The sequence below is a fragment of the Scleropages formosus genome, chromosome 17 (assembly GCF_900964775.1).
Source record: "Scleropages formosus chromosome 17, fSclFor1.1, whole genome shotgun sequence".
NCBI lineage: Eukaryota > Metazoa > Chordata > Actinopteri > Osteoglossiformes > Osteoglossidae > Scleropages > Scleropages formosus.
In genome coordinates, this window is record NC_041822.1 from 18,103,605 (window position 1) to 18,116,592 (window position 12,988).

The following is a 12,988-nucleotide window of genomic DNA, read 5'->3' on the forward strand; positions in this document are numbered from 1 at the left end:
GAAATCGCACCCTGCGTACACGTGCAGTTCGGAGGCCTGTGGACATGAACATTCACACTGAGGATAGTTTGAGGAAAAGGAAAGGAAGAGAAGAGTACAAAGCACTAAGTACACACCCTGCTGTGTAAAAGGGTAAATTGCAGTAACATTGAACAGCTAACATTGTAAGTTCCCTGGTACTACAGTGGCACAGCAGGTAGTGTGGGTGCCTCTCTGCGCCGGTCTGTTGGATGTAGATTCGATCCCTCATCCACTCTGTGTGGGCTTTGCACTTTCTCCCCATGTTTTCTCCCATGGCCTGGAGACACTTGTTTCAGGGGGGTTTCTGATTCTAAATTGCCTTTTCTTGTGTGTGTGAGGCTACCCAGCGATGGTCTTACACTCAATCCAGGGTGTAACCTCGTTGGAGGTTAAGTACCTTTCTCGAGGGTACTACAGCAAGAAGACTACCTGCCGCTCTTGTACCTGTATAAACTGATGCTTCTTCTCCCTCTTGCAGTTCCTTTCAAAAGGGACCTTGTACAATTGGTTCATGTGGCCCTTGTTCTGCTACAGCACTGTGCCGGTTCCAGCGTTAGGATGACTTACCGACGGTGTAGTGCACCTCCTCTAATCCGATCACATTTTTCCCATAACCACAGCAGCTCTTGCCTTTTCCTGCCCTATAGTCAAGAGGTATTCTCTGCTGCTGCGAAGAGAACGGTGTTCAATTTTGTTCGCGGTCACAAAAAAGTAAATGGCAAATGTCAGCTTTTCTGAAAAGTAGACTGATCTGGTCAGACATATGTATCACTGTAGTGTAAGAGTGTTCTTTCAGATTTTTTATCAGATTTATTGTTTGAGGACATGCCTATTCCTGAGCGGGAACGTTCTGACGATAGATATTGGAGAGGGGTGGCTGAGATTTGGTTGCACCCAACACTGCATCTGCCATTGGTAGCTATTGTTAGGCCATGATTTATGGCATGGACAATTACAGTGGTGCATATTCCATTTCAAATACTTAGTCGCTGTCCCTGCACTGTCCCTCTTCCTCTTTCACCACGCATTCAGAACCCTCACTCAGCTTCAGCTTCTTGCCTTCTTTCTTCAGCATGGCACACAGTACACTGTTATTTCGTTGTATAACATTTTTGAATTTATATAACCATGAGAATTTATAACCCATCAAAACTGATGTCTAAGCAAATAAGAGGATTTGTGAGGTACTCAGAAGACAATAACCAAGTGATGTCAGTACTAGGAAGGACCAGGCTTCATAGACTTCCTAAATAAGAGGAAGATCTGAACGATGACAAAATTCCCTATGAATCTATTTAAAACTCTGCAGAGTAAAATATAATATAGATCAGAATGTAGGCATGGTATAAATAATTGCTCAAACAGCCCAGCTCAAAGGCTTGGACACCGAAAGGGTTTTGTTGGGTACCCAGTAACATCCTCCTGCAAACCAACATCCCGTAGTGTAATCATTGTCTCTACTCACTTGAGCTACTTTTATCGCTGCGTAATGTACGTAAGAGACGCCGCGAATACGCAGGCTGAGACTGTCTCCACTGCCTCTGTGATCACAGATTCCACTCTCTGTGATGAGAGCAGCACGTTCCATTATGACTGTGCCTCTTCGATCAATATTTACAGGAGCTCCGCGACTGAACACGTGACCGAGTTCAAAGGTAGCAAGCTGCATCAATGAGCTGCATCTGACCACTCTAGAAGCACCACTGGTCATCCCTTTCTTTTAAACTCCCTTGAATTCAGGATTTCGAGCTGCAAAATCCCTGGACACTAAAAGCAGAACGCGTTGATGTTTTTAGGTTTTAGAGCAAATAGATGCTCCACTTCTGTTTTATGACATTTCTGATAATGTAGAATCGCTATAACGATGCTCTCTCCTTTCTGCTTTGTTATTCAGTTTTATTATTCTAAATATTGTGACTGAAAAAGTCATTAAAATTAATTGGGTGCCTTAGAACTATCTCTTTGTCAGGATCCTTTGCTCGGGCCGAGTGTTTTGCTCGTAGTGTCAGAATAGACAGCTCATTTTCTGTGAACAAATACATTTTCTTATGCAGCAGCTCTTTTTGAGATTGTAGCTTAATTCAAATGTAAATTTGTTGGCAGGCAGTGTAATGTAACATGTAAATTTGCAATGACCTTGGTCAGACAGTCAAAGGAAGCCATGCCATAATCAGCAAAGAACATTCCTTTCATATATGCTGTTTTAGGTTGTCCTTGCTTAGAATTGCCCTGCACCGCTCTGAATGCATGGCAACTTCTCTTCATCGCCGCTTGCTCGGTTTTGGGTTGTGCTCCTCAACTCTGCTCAGCTCAGGTTTGGTGTAACGACCTTCCGCGATCCAGCGACACCCTTAGGTCCAACGGACCCTTGAAAGCTTGTTCTCAGTTTCAGACACAGAAGGCATGGGCGCAGAAGGTCTGCCTCTACATTGTATTCCAAAGATAGAAGTTTGCTCCCTTCAGGAGAAGTTTGTTCTGTACATATTCAACCGAAGATAGCATGGACTCACGACCCTTAAAATGTCTTTGCAGAGTGAGGCGGCTTTCAAAACGACGTCGCATCAAATGTTTGCTGCCATTTTCGCCTGGGTGGTGCGAGAGAACGTGGGTTCGATCCCCGCTCAGTCTGTGGGGAGTTTGCATGTTCTCCCTGTGTCTGTGTGGGTTTCCTCCGGGTGCTCTGGTTTCCTCCCACTGTCCAAAAACATGCTGTTCAGGTTCCCCCATAGTGTGTGAGTGACAGAGAGAGAGTGTTCCACTGATGTATGGATGAGTGACCCAGTGTAAGTAGTGTATCTAGCAGTGTAAGTCACCGTGGTGAATAACGCGTGTGGGCTAGTAACACTAGATAGTATCTGTTGTAAGTCGCTTTGGAGAAAAGTGTCTAAGTGAACAAATGTAAATGTAAATTTTTACAGGGAAATGCTTATATGCAAATACAGGGAAATGCAAAACAATAGCCTGGTGTCCAGTTACCAAACAAAAATGTTGTTTAGCAAAACAATGAAGTGTGCTTTAAAAGTAAATGTACTTCTGGATAAATTAACAGGTAAAACATAAAGCCTTTTTTAAAAAAAAAAAAAATTACTCCTCTGTTTACACTTCATGCAAACTTCTGATTTTGCTTCTAGATCTTTATCCCCGAACTTGAACGTGAACGTATCGTTTCCGTGAAAGGCTTCATTTCGGGTGCAGTACACAGCCACAGTTAGACGTTCCACCTGCCTGTTCGCCATTTCAGCGAACACAAATAACTGTAGAGAGTTGTTCCAGTCAATCCAATCACTGCACCGTACAGAGAACTCTCTGACAAGAACCATAAATCTCTTATCCACCCAGTGTGAGACTGTAGATAAACCAGCCAGAAGAAGGTGCTCAGTGCCATGGGTTCCGCACGTTGCACATGGCAGATTGGATATGGCAGAAAGCTTTTCTGTCTTATACCTGAGATCTTGGCATCAGGTTGGGGTCGTCGCTTTCGTTCTGCTGTACTAGTAGTCCATCTGTGAGGAGACAGCGAGGAACTTGAGGAGGAGAGCAGCAGACACCCCGGTACACTGCCCACCCTGGTACGCTCATTAAAAGAACACACTTAGCCCCTGCACTGAGTCACGTGCCTGACGGTCTCTATTTAGCTAAACTAGGAGGTTGGCTGCACAGTTAGGTGGCACCGGTATAACTACACGAGCATCACATCACGTGTCTCAGCGTGACCGGCAGCCATCCGTCGTCACTCTCTCGGCTTCGTTTTGTCCTCATACGCACCAGGGACAATTTAGCCGCAGCGAAACGCGGTAAAAAATAGCCACAGGAGGTAGCACGCTGACTGAAGGCGCAGATTTGTAAAGTTCCTGGTTCAAGTCTTGGTAGAAATCCTGCTGTGGCTCCAGAGCAAAACTCAGCTGTTTAAACAGCTGTTTAAATGTGTAAAGTTGTAAATTGCTTCGGAAGAAACAAAATAACAATAAAAAAATTCCCACTTAAACACAAACGCTCTTACAGTCCCCTGCGGATTTGCCCGCTTCCTCCTCTGTGAATTCAATCATGTTAAACAGTGCGTTCGTCCCGAGTCCCTGAAAGACTGATTTTTAATCTGAGAGTAAAGCAGCATGTGAAACACCAGATGAGATGCGACTCGATGAGCTTCTGAGCGACGCGGGGTTTGCCTCTCGAAAACCGACAACGAACCAGGCGCGGTTAATGGCCTCCATATGGGACCGACTCTCGACAAGCTGTCCTCTCTCGCCATTGAGGGACAGCATAAAAGAGGCACTTGGCACACCCAGGACCTGCCATTTCGCTCTTTGATTGGCCTACGAAGGGTGATCAGACGCGTCCGCCGCTGCGCCCGCGAAACTCCAAACGCACTCGTGAGCTGTGATTAAGGGCAGCTTTGTCGTCCGTTGGCAGACAAGGACGCGGGATGCGCTACAGATAATCATAACGGTCATCTTTCACATAAACGGCATTAACACCAGCGCTCTGCTTTAAACAGTTGAAGAAAAAAAAAAAAACACATTAAATTTCATGATTATGTGTCTAGTGGTGAGGTGTGAGTTTTTGTTTTTTTTCTTTTTTTTTTTTTCTCGGAAAAACAATGCTGTGATTAGGATTCACGCGGCATCTCGTGTTTGACGAAAATGCCTTTAAATAATTACCTCGGCGCAATTAGAATCACGGCCTCCCTGATTGCCACCCCCGCGGGCAGCGGCGCCATTGTGCCGTCTTCCTGTCGAGGTGCTCTTACATCAATTTGTTTTTGCTGCCCCCCCCAACCACCTCCACACATTTCGGTGTGTGTGGCTTCTATTCCCAGACCATCGGTGTAGCTGCTTCATCTGTATGCGCTAGCTGCGCGCCGCTCGCCTCGTCTTCGGGCTAATTGAACTGAAGTCGATAAAGAGGTCCGCGGCAGCGCCGGGTTTCACGCTCCCCCTCGGCCCCCCCCCACGCCCCCATCCCGGGCTGATTCGTAGCTAGGTACGTGGATAACTAACCTTGGAGAAGTGCCTGGCAAAACAAGAAAACAAGCCTCATCTGCCAGGATGCATCTTGGGTCGCATTGTGTTCAAATAAATAGATAAATATATTTTTGGCAGACGCCGTGAGTCGAGTGCGCTTCCCGACCTGCGCGGAGCAGAGCGGCTTACTGAAGCGGTTTTTCTCAAGTGGTTGAGGGTCTGTGCTTTTCTCCGGGACGAAAGTGTCCCCTTCCTGGGATGCAAATCCACAATGTATTATTATAAGCCTAGAACCTTACCCGGTGGTGCTGCGGACAAAGAGGAGAAAGAAATGGCAGGTGTTTTGCGGCGGTGTTGTGACTCGGGCCGCTCGAGCTTTCGCTTTGCTGGGAAATGGCGGGTTGGCCCAGAGAAACACGATGCTGTACCGTGGCTTCCGTCGGAGCAGCGAGCCTCGGTACAGAAATGGGAAAGAGGAGAGCGGACCGTCAAGATGAACGCAAGAAGCATTACTCATTCTCGTTTCCGTGTCCTCTCTCTCTCTCTCTCTCTCTCTCTCTCTCTCTCTCTCTTTCTATTATAACACATTTATATATTTATTTCCCCTTCAGGAAAAGCAACTCCTTTTTTTATCAACGTTTACGGCATCATTAATTTTCCAAATGGGTTTTAAGTTAATTAAAAGCGATTACATGGCTGTTCACAGTGTGATCCATTATTGCAGCTCCTCAGTCCAGAAAACACAGAGCGCCTTGCCGGTCCTAAAGAAAGAGGGACCGAGTGCGGCAGACGCGCTTCCGCCATTCGGCGGAGACGGCGTATAAAAGACAAAAATGTCACGTGTGCACGCGGGGTTACAGCTACCGCGTTTAAGCAGCAAGGATCGGACCTGTCGCTTAAGACGTGCTCTGCGTTAAAAACCAACCTCGTAGGTCTTCGCATTAGTAGCAGTAAACCAGCGCGGCCTGTTTTTGTCTCAACGCTTTCCTGTGTTTCTAATGTGAGATGTTGTAAGAGCAGAGCATTAGGAAGCGTGAAGAAATGGGGGGGTGGATAGAGATGGGACAAACCGTGCAGATGTTTGAATAGTCCTTACCCTAAGATGTAATGTTTGACAGGAAGTCTCATTCATCCTGCTAACCGAGGACTGGCGTGCGACGCCTGCAACTCTCCGTACGACCCATTAAAGTCAGCGAAGCTCAGCAGGAGGGCGTGTGAGGGATTCTACGGTGCCTTTCCAGTTCTCCCATGCAGCGATGCGTACAAAAAATATGTTACATGAAAAGATATCATAGATTCCTTCAGTGGTTGTACGTTTGAAAGTTTGTGGGATGTTATTGTGAGCGTGGGTCTCCGTGTTCATTTATTCCCCCCTTTAAGTCTCCAGGAGAGCAGCTTGATGTTCTCCTCAGACTTTGTTAAAGTCAGATGAGTCGCAGCAAATACCGAGCCTCTCGCGCGCTCAATCAGCGGCCGGCTTTCCCCTGACTCAATCCTCTTTGAGACATTGAGAAGGCTAAATCTGTGCCAAAATGAACTCTTGAAAGCACCGGGGGCCTTGCACTGGAGGTGAGTCATTCCTCTGAAGCAGCAGGTTAAAGGTGACTAGACAGTAGCTGCTCTCACAAGGTCAGACACTGGTCTCGCATCAGGACCCCAGAAATGCTTGGTGTCTCTGCCCAAGGCTACCTTCCACCCCTCCTTGAACGCCGGCTGTCTTTGTGTCCTCAGGTGAAGAACGGCCACTTTGCCTTCATCTGGGATGCGGCCGTGCTGGAGTACGTGGCCATCAACGACGAGGACTGCTCCTTCTACACGGTGACGAGCAGCAGCTCAGACCGAGGATATGGCATCGCCATGCAGCACGGAAGCCCCTACCGCGACATCTTTTCCCAGAGGTACCGCACCACAGGGGTGCGAGGGATGGTGGGAGGGTGGAGGGGCTGAGATTTGGCTCGTCTGTCAAGCTGGTGTTGGCCACTGTGTAACATCTGTTGGAGAATCTCCCTACTGACTTTGGGGATCCAAAGGGAGGTAGGGGAGGGGCGCGCTAGTGCTCGTACCTTTCAGGATGGCCGTCAACAACCTGTGGTCCGCACCGCGCTGCAGAGCCTTCGCCGTGCTGCGGAGGCACGTAACGCAAGCAGGAACGGTATCCCATCAGAATCCGTTTACTCCTTTTTTTGTCCGCTGATGCGCGCAATTGGAGAGGAAGATTGCCCGTAATGGAGGTTATTAAAATAAACAAGCTATTAATTGACAGTCAGTTTTCATTTCCTCGCATTATTGTCACGGCCGTGTCGTGCTCTTGGGGAGTCAGTTCTGCAGCCCTTTCAATAAAAAGCTTTGCTGAAAATGTTCCCTATAGTTCCTGCAAGAATGAAAGGAAATGTATCCAAAATGAATTTGTTTGTGAAAGCACTAATGTTTTATTACCACTGTTTGTTTATTTGGCAGACCCTCACACTCGAAGCAACTGACAGGGATTAGACACTCTGTAGTAAGGCATTGCGTTCCCGGTTTCCGGACTCAGGGAGCGATTTTGATGGAAAGCCAGCGGAATTGTCGGCTTTTCTCTTCGCTCTTCACCGGGGTCAGGATGCAAGCAGCTGTGAGCAATGCGTATTCGGACCTTTGCTACGAACACAGAGCATTTGTTGCCCTATTATGTTAGTACAAAAGAAGTAATCATTGCACTTTGCTGACAAGGACACCTGGAGCGTTAGCCGTCTCCACCTTTTCTCTCTGTGAAATATTCCTTTTTGTGGGCTCTGTGCTTTGTGAAGATAAATCATTTATGGCGCCTGGTGTTGCTAATCAGGAAGCTCGGCTCTATGCCACGTTGCCCACCCGTTCGCCTGAGGAGACCTTGCATCAGCTCTTTTATGTTGCCGAGTGCTTGTTAACCACCTGTCGTGTGTACAGGTTGCGCTTAACCACTGCTGACTTTCAAACATGCTCACCTTCCACCACATTTGTACTTGAGGAATGGTAGCCTGACAGCTAAGTGTTGCTAAATTGCGGCGTTAATGCTATTGCTAACGCTGCAGACACATGGCACTGACATGACTGAAACACTCTATGAGAGCGTCTGCATCTACACCTCTTTACCTGCCGTGAAATGCAGTTTCGTTTAATCTGCGTTGTGTGTCACTTTGCCGAATGCAAGTAAAGGTAAAACGCTAAAATGTGCTGCCAGTATTGCCAAAACGGCACTGACAGTGTCATGTTCCGGAGGAGCTTGCAAAGGCTTTCTTTGCATCTTGCCGCTTTCATACCGGTGCCACAGACAGCTTTGTGGTGGGCAGTCATGGGATGTGGGGACGGTCTTTCCTCAAAACGCTGTCAGCACCTAGCAAATGGGATGAATTACAAATGGATTTCCTGGACAAAATGCCGTTTTTAACCAAGCTTTGAAACAGCAGATTGCATATGCATTTTTCAATTACCCAGGCTGGTAGCTGTGCAAGGCAGCAGCGCTACTGGAAAATTTCTGTTATTAATAAATTGTGACGTAAAAGCAAAGAGCAACGTGCGCTTTAATCTACTGTTTCATACGCATTTCTGCAGGTGCGTGAGAGCAGCATGGCACCGACGGGTAGTAATGAGGGTTCTTCATTAGCGTCTATTAATGAATTGTGTCCACAAAGGCTGCTGTCTGCCTGTCGCGTAGCGTATGGGGAACAGCGCGCTGTGGAGTATTAAGCCCTTCCATTGCAGGAGTCACAGCTTAGTCGACAGCCTTATCTAAAATGACCCCACAGTCCTTGCAGTGATCCCTACATGCTCTGCAGACTAGTAATACCACTGGAACTGGGGGTAAGGAACTCATTTCAGGGGCAGTACAGCATTGCCCCCTGTCGAATGAACTCCGCAGGCATGGAGCACACGCTGTTAGCGTTCTAATAAAATCCTCGGTGTTGAAATACACCGTTAGTAGCACGGGGGTTAAAGCTGCGGCCTTTGTATCCGAAGATTGCGGGTTTGAATCCCACCTACTGCTCCAATGCCCTTGAGCAAGGTGTTTACCCTCCTTTGCTCCAGTAGGTATTACGTACCTGCGCAAATAAGTAAATCATTATAAACTGACTGGAGAAAAGCATCAGGGAAGTGGGTAAATGTAGAGTCAAATCCTCTGGGTCTGAATGCACTCTCTGGAGTTGGAGTGAAAGCATCAATGCCGGAACGCATTCCGCCGCTGTGGTGGCGATCAGCTCACAGCGTTCGCAGCATCCTCTGTGTTGCTGGAAGGCCTTCTCCTGCATAAGGGCATGTTCACAAGTGTTGGAATTCACTCTGCAGGACTGGAACGCAGATGTCGAAATCAAATTCTTAGTCACCCCAAAAAAACTGCAATTTCATGAATGAGGCAGAAATTTTGAGGCAGGATAAACGAACCCTGGAAGCTGGTCTCAAGAAAACGTGTCTAGGAAGGTTCTTCCATCCAATCGGTGGACAGCAATTCTATTTGCTAGTAAAGGCGGAAGAGAACAAGTCCTGACTCGCTCATTTCATTTTAGTTAGCTCTTTCGGGCTTGCCATATTGGGCAAAAAATAAATGAACATAATCCATTTCAAACAAGCATTAAACATACGGAGAACTCTTGTTGATCCTACTTAATGAATATCAACCTCTCCTCGTCATTATCTTTGCAAACAGATGATAATTTCTGTAATCTTGTATGAAACCTGGCAAACTTTAGTTTGTCAAATCATAATTTCCTGTTTCTATATTTTCTCCAGCGTATAGTGCCTATAATATACCTCCTCAAATTGGTTCCACCTGTGATATTATTAGTTTTATGTGCCTGCGAGATCATTTATCTGCAGCAGCAATGGCACCTGAGATACTTAATAGCTGTGTCTTTGTCTCACCCCATTGCAGCGGTTATTAAAACGTATCCCTGACCGTTTCTGGTTTTCAAATTGTTTCCTCTTGGCTGCTTTTGCAATCCTGCACCATGGCAAATATGCATCACGCATCGCTTTGTGACAATGGTTTTGGGAGAGGGACATGGATTATAATAGCCACTTGCTGAACCTTGAGCGTGGGCTGTGGAGATCATCGTATCTACGATTAATTTGGCTCGCAGCTGGAAACGATCGTCTCCTGCGATTGTTTGGCCTAACGTGGATGTGAGATGGTTGCTAATTTAGCCACCAGTCCACGTTAATCCTCAATTTGCAGTTCATTGTCATCAAATTGTCCTATCTTCCCTTTTTTTGTTTTTTCCTGTAATTCCTAGCCGTTTAATTAACTGTTTTATTTTTCCGTCACGTCTGTTAGAGGCCCCATGTCAAGCAGGCTCTTCCTGTAGATAATACAGGCTCTTAATTTGACAGTATTCTCCAGTCACACACCACCCCCAGGACGTGGCAGAGTTCCCTCTGAATAAGGATGTGGTAATCACAGCTTCTGAGCATCGCACCCTCCATTAATGCCTGCTTCATTCTGGCAAGGAAGTGGGGACTGAAGCGAGGGCTGGTCGCACCTCTCTTTGAAGGTGACGCAAGCTGTCCGCGCGCTCGTTCGGGAGAACAGATTGTCCTCCAGGTGTTTGCATCTGTCCCGTGGCATTGACGCGATTTATCGGTAACGCAGCACCAACGTCAGGCTGAACGGCCAGGCGGCGGAGACAGAGCGATGGGGCGCTGTGCCGAAAGCTCCCCTCTAATAACGCGGCACTGCTCGCCTTCGACTTTCTCTCTTCTCGGCATTTCGTCATTTCCTTCCCCTTTTTCTGCTACGGAGCTCACGCAATGTCTGTCTACACCATGAGTAACTGTAACGGAATGGAAAATAATTTGTTGCCATTGTCGTGATCGATTTGCTTACCGTGATTTGTCGTCCTGAGCTCGAATTTTAGCGGGAGCTCTTTTAATTTTTAAGGGCTGTTTTGAAAGGCGCCGATTGCGAGACCGCAATCCTTTCTTCGGAACAGCACCGTGCGGCGGCCCTTTTTCCGTGTCAATTAATTTTCTTTGAAATTTGATGGCAGGAAACAGCCGGCGATGGGTTAGAAATGACACCCTGATGCGCGACTCTTGGCTGCGCATCCTTTGGGGAACGCGGAGTGGGTGGAGGAACGCGGCACCGCTCCGCTCGGCTCGGCTCGGCACGGCACGCTCCGCGCCGAGCTCATTACCGACAACGATGTGGGCCGCCAACCTGTGGAACGCGTGGAGCGAGCGAGCGGGCCAGCGACCCCCTGCATTAATGCATTAAAATTATGTAGACGTGCTTAGTGCCAGCTCTGAAGTGTGACCCAATGTGTCCGCGAATCTCAAATGATGTTCACGATACAAAAACAGGAGTGCGGAGGGGTGCTGTCTCCGTCTCCCAGGATGAGCACGGCTGTGGCCAGTGCAGCGGTTTTATTTGGCGGGGGCGTGGTACTTCAAAAGAGTACTGCCCCCACACAAGCAGGCCAGCGAATGAGGCTACATCAAACGCCAGGGTGGACCCGATCTTTCGGGCTTTGTTCTCAGGGAGACCCGTTTCTTAGAGGCATCCTTTCTGCCGTGCCATTTGATGTGGAACCGACCGGCCTGCCGGATGGAGGAAAAAAACAGAAAAGTTCCTGCTGCGGCGGTTGCTAGGCAGCTGCGGAGTTTGCCGGGCGGCTGCAAATGCAGCAGTCGGTTTTCGATTTGGATCCCCTCTCTCAAAGGACACGAATTGGGTTTTGTGAGCGGTCTGGTGAGGACATATGGTCCCTCCTCCCCAGAGAGGATTCAGCTGTCAAAGTCGCGCGTTCCTTCCTACAATCCACGAGAGGGAGCCACAGGAAGTGTATGTATGTGTGCGTGTGTGTGTGTGTTGTTTGGGAATATAAATCCTGGAAACCTGACATTTGCTGGATACTGCAGTGGTTGCGTCCTGTGCCAAACCAGCATGTCTCCCGTCGTCCTCCTGCCTGTTGAGCGACGGTCCAGCTCAAGGGGGGCTGTTCAACCTCGGTGCGGGACCACAATGGCCCACAGGGACGAGGACTCCCGCGCTGAAGGACCCAGGACTGCTGCGTGCACCGACATTAAAGCGCTGTCTCTCTGAGAATAAATGAACTGCCACCCTGGAACACATAAGTCTTCGGCAAATGACATCAAATGCCTGCTCACTCCAGGGGCTGATGGGATATCGCTTTCAAGTAGGAAGGCGGCAGCAGCAACTCCAAGGATCTCGGCACTGGAAGAGCTCGGCCGCATTTAGGGCCCAAGGACGACTTGTAAAAAAGACTGAGACCAAACAAATGCTTCTTTTTGTGTCTGTTCTTCAGTGTCTTTGAGGTCAAGCATGGTTTTTGGTTACTGTACTATTTGTTGCAGTACAGTGTTCTCCGTGGGCAATGTGAGGTGAATGCCATCTAGCACAAAATCAATCTCCTCAGCCCCGACCAAAGAAGAAATAAACACGCGTCGTCTTTCCCGCAGAAACTCCATCGCCGCCTGAAAACATTTAATCAAGTCACCCGACACACCGTTCTCCTGCGGTTCCTCGCCCCTCCATCCCCTCCTGTCAGTCTTTGACATGAGGCTCCACCAGCAGCTCATTCGGTCTCCTATCCTTAATTGATCTTCGAATAGAGATCATTCCACTCATTATTTATTCATTCAGCGGGTGCTGTTATTCCAAGTGATGCACAAGGCTGGCATGGTGAGACACAGTGGGTGCACCATTTACATTTATTCATTCAGCTGACATTTTTCCCTCCGAAGCACCTTCCCATTATTTGCCCATTTATATAGCTGGGTAATCTCACTAGAGAAATTTATAGCGAGTACCTTGCTCAGAAATACTTTCACCGGAAATGGGATTGAAACCTGCAACCTTTGGCTCCAAAGGCAGCAGCTCTAACCACCGTGCTACCAGTTGCCCCTCGTTCATTCGCCACCACTATCCAGTTGGACCCCAGTCTACAGACAGACACCATCATACTCACACCTTGCTGCTAAAAAGGCTCTAATAAGTCATCAATCGCGAGTTCTTTTGCATAGTTCCCCCAGCG

The 12,988-nt window shown here is 47.9% G+C and overlaps 1 protein-coding gene across 1 annotated transcript in view; it reads left to right on the forward strand.

Moving 5' to 3' along the window:
• Positions 1 to 12,988, forward strand: part of grid2 (glutamate receptor, ionotropic, delta 2) — a 351,265-nt gene that overhangs the window by 322,632 nt on the left and 15,645 nt on the right. The window contains exon 15 of the mRNA XM_029259349.1: positions 6,714 to 6,880. Within this exon, the coding sequence (XP_029115182.1) occupies positions 6,714 to 6,880 (167 nt within the window). The remainder of the gene's footprint in view (positions 1 to 6,713; positions 6,881 to 12,988) is intronic.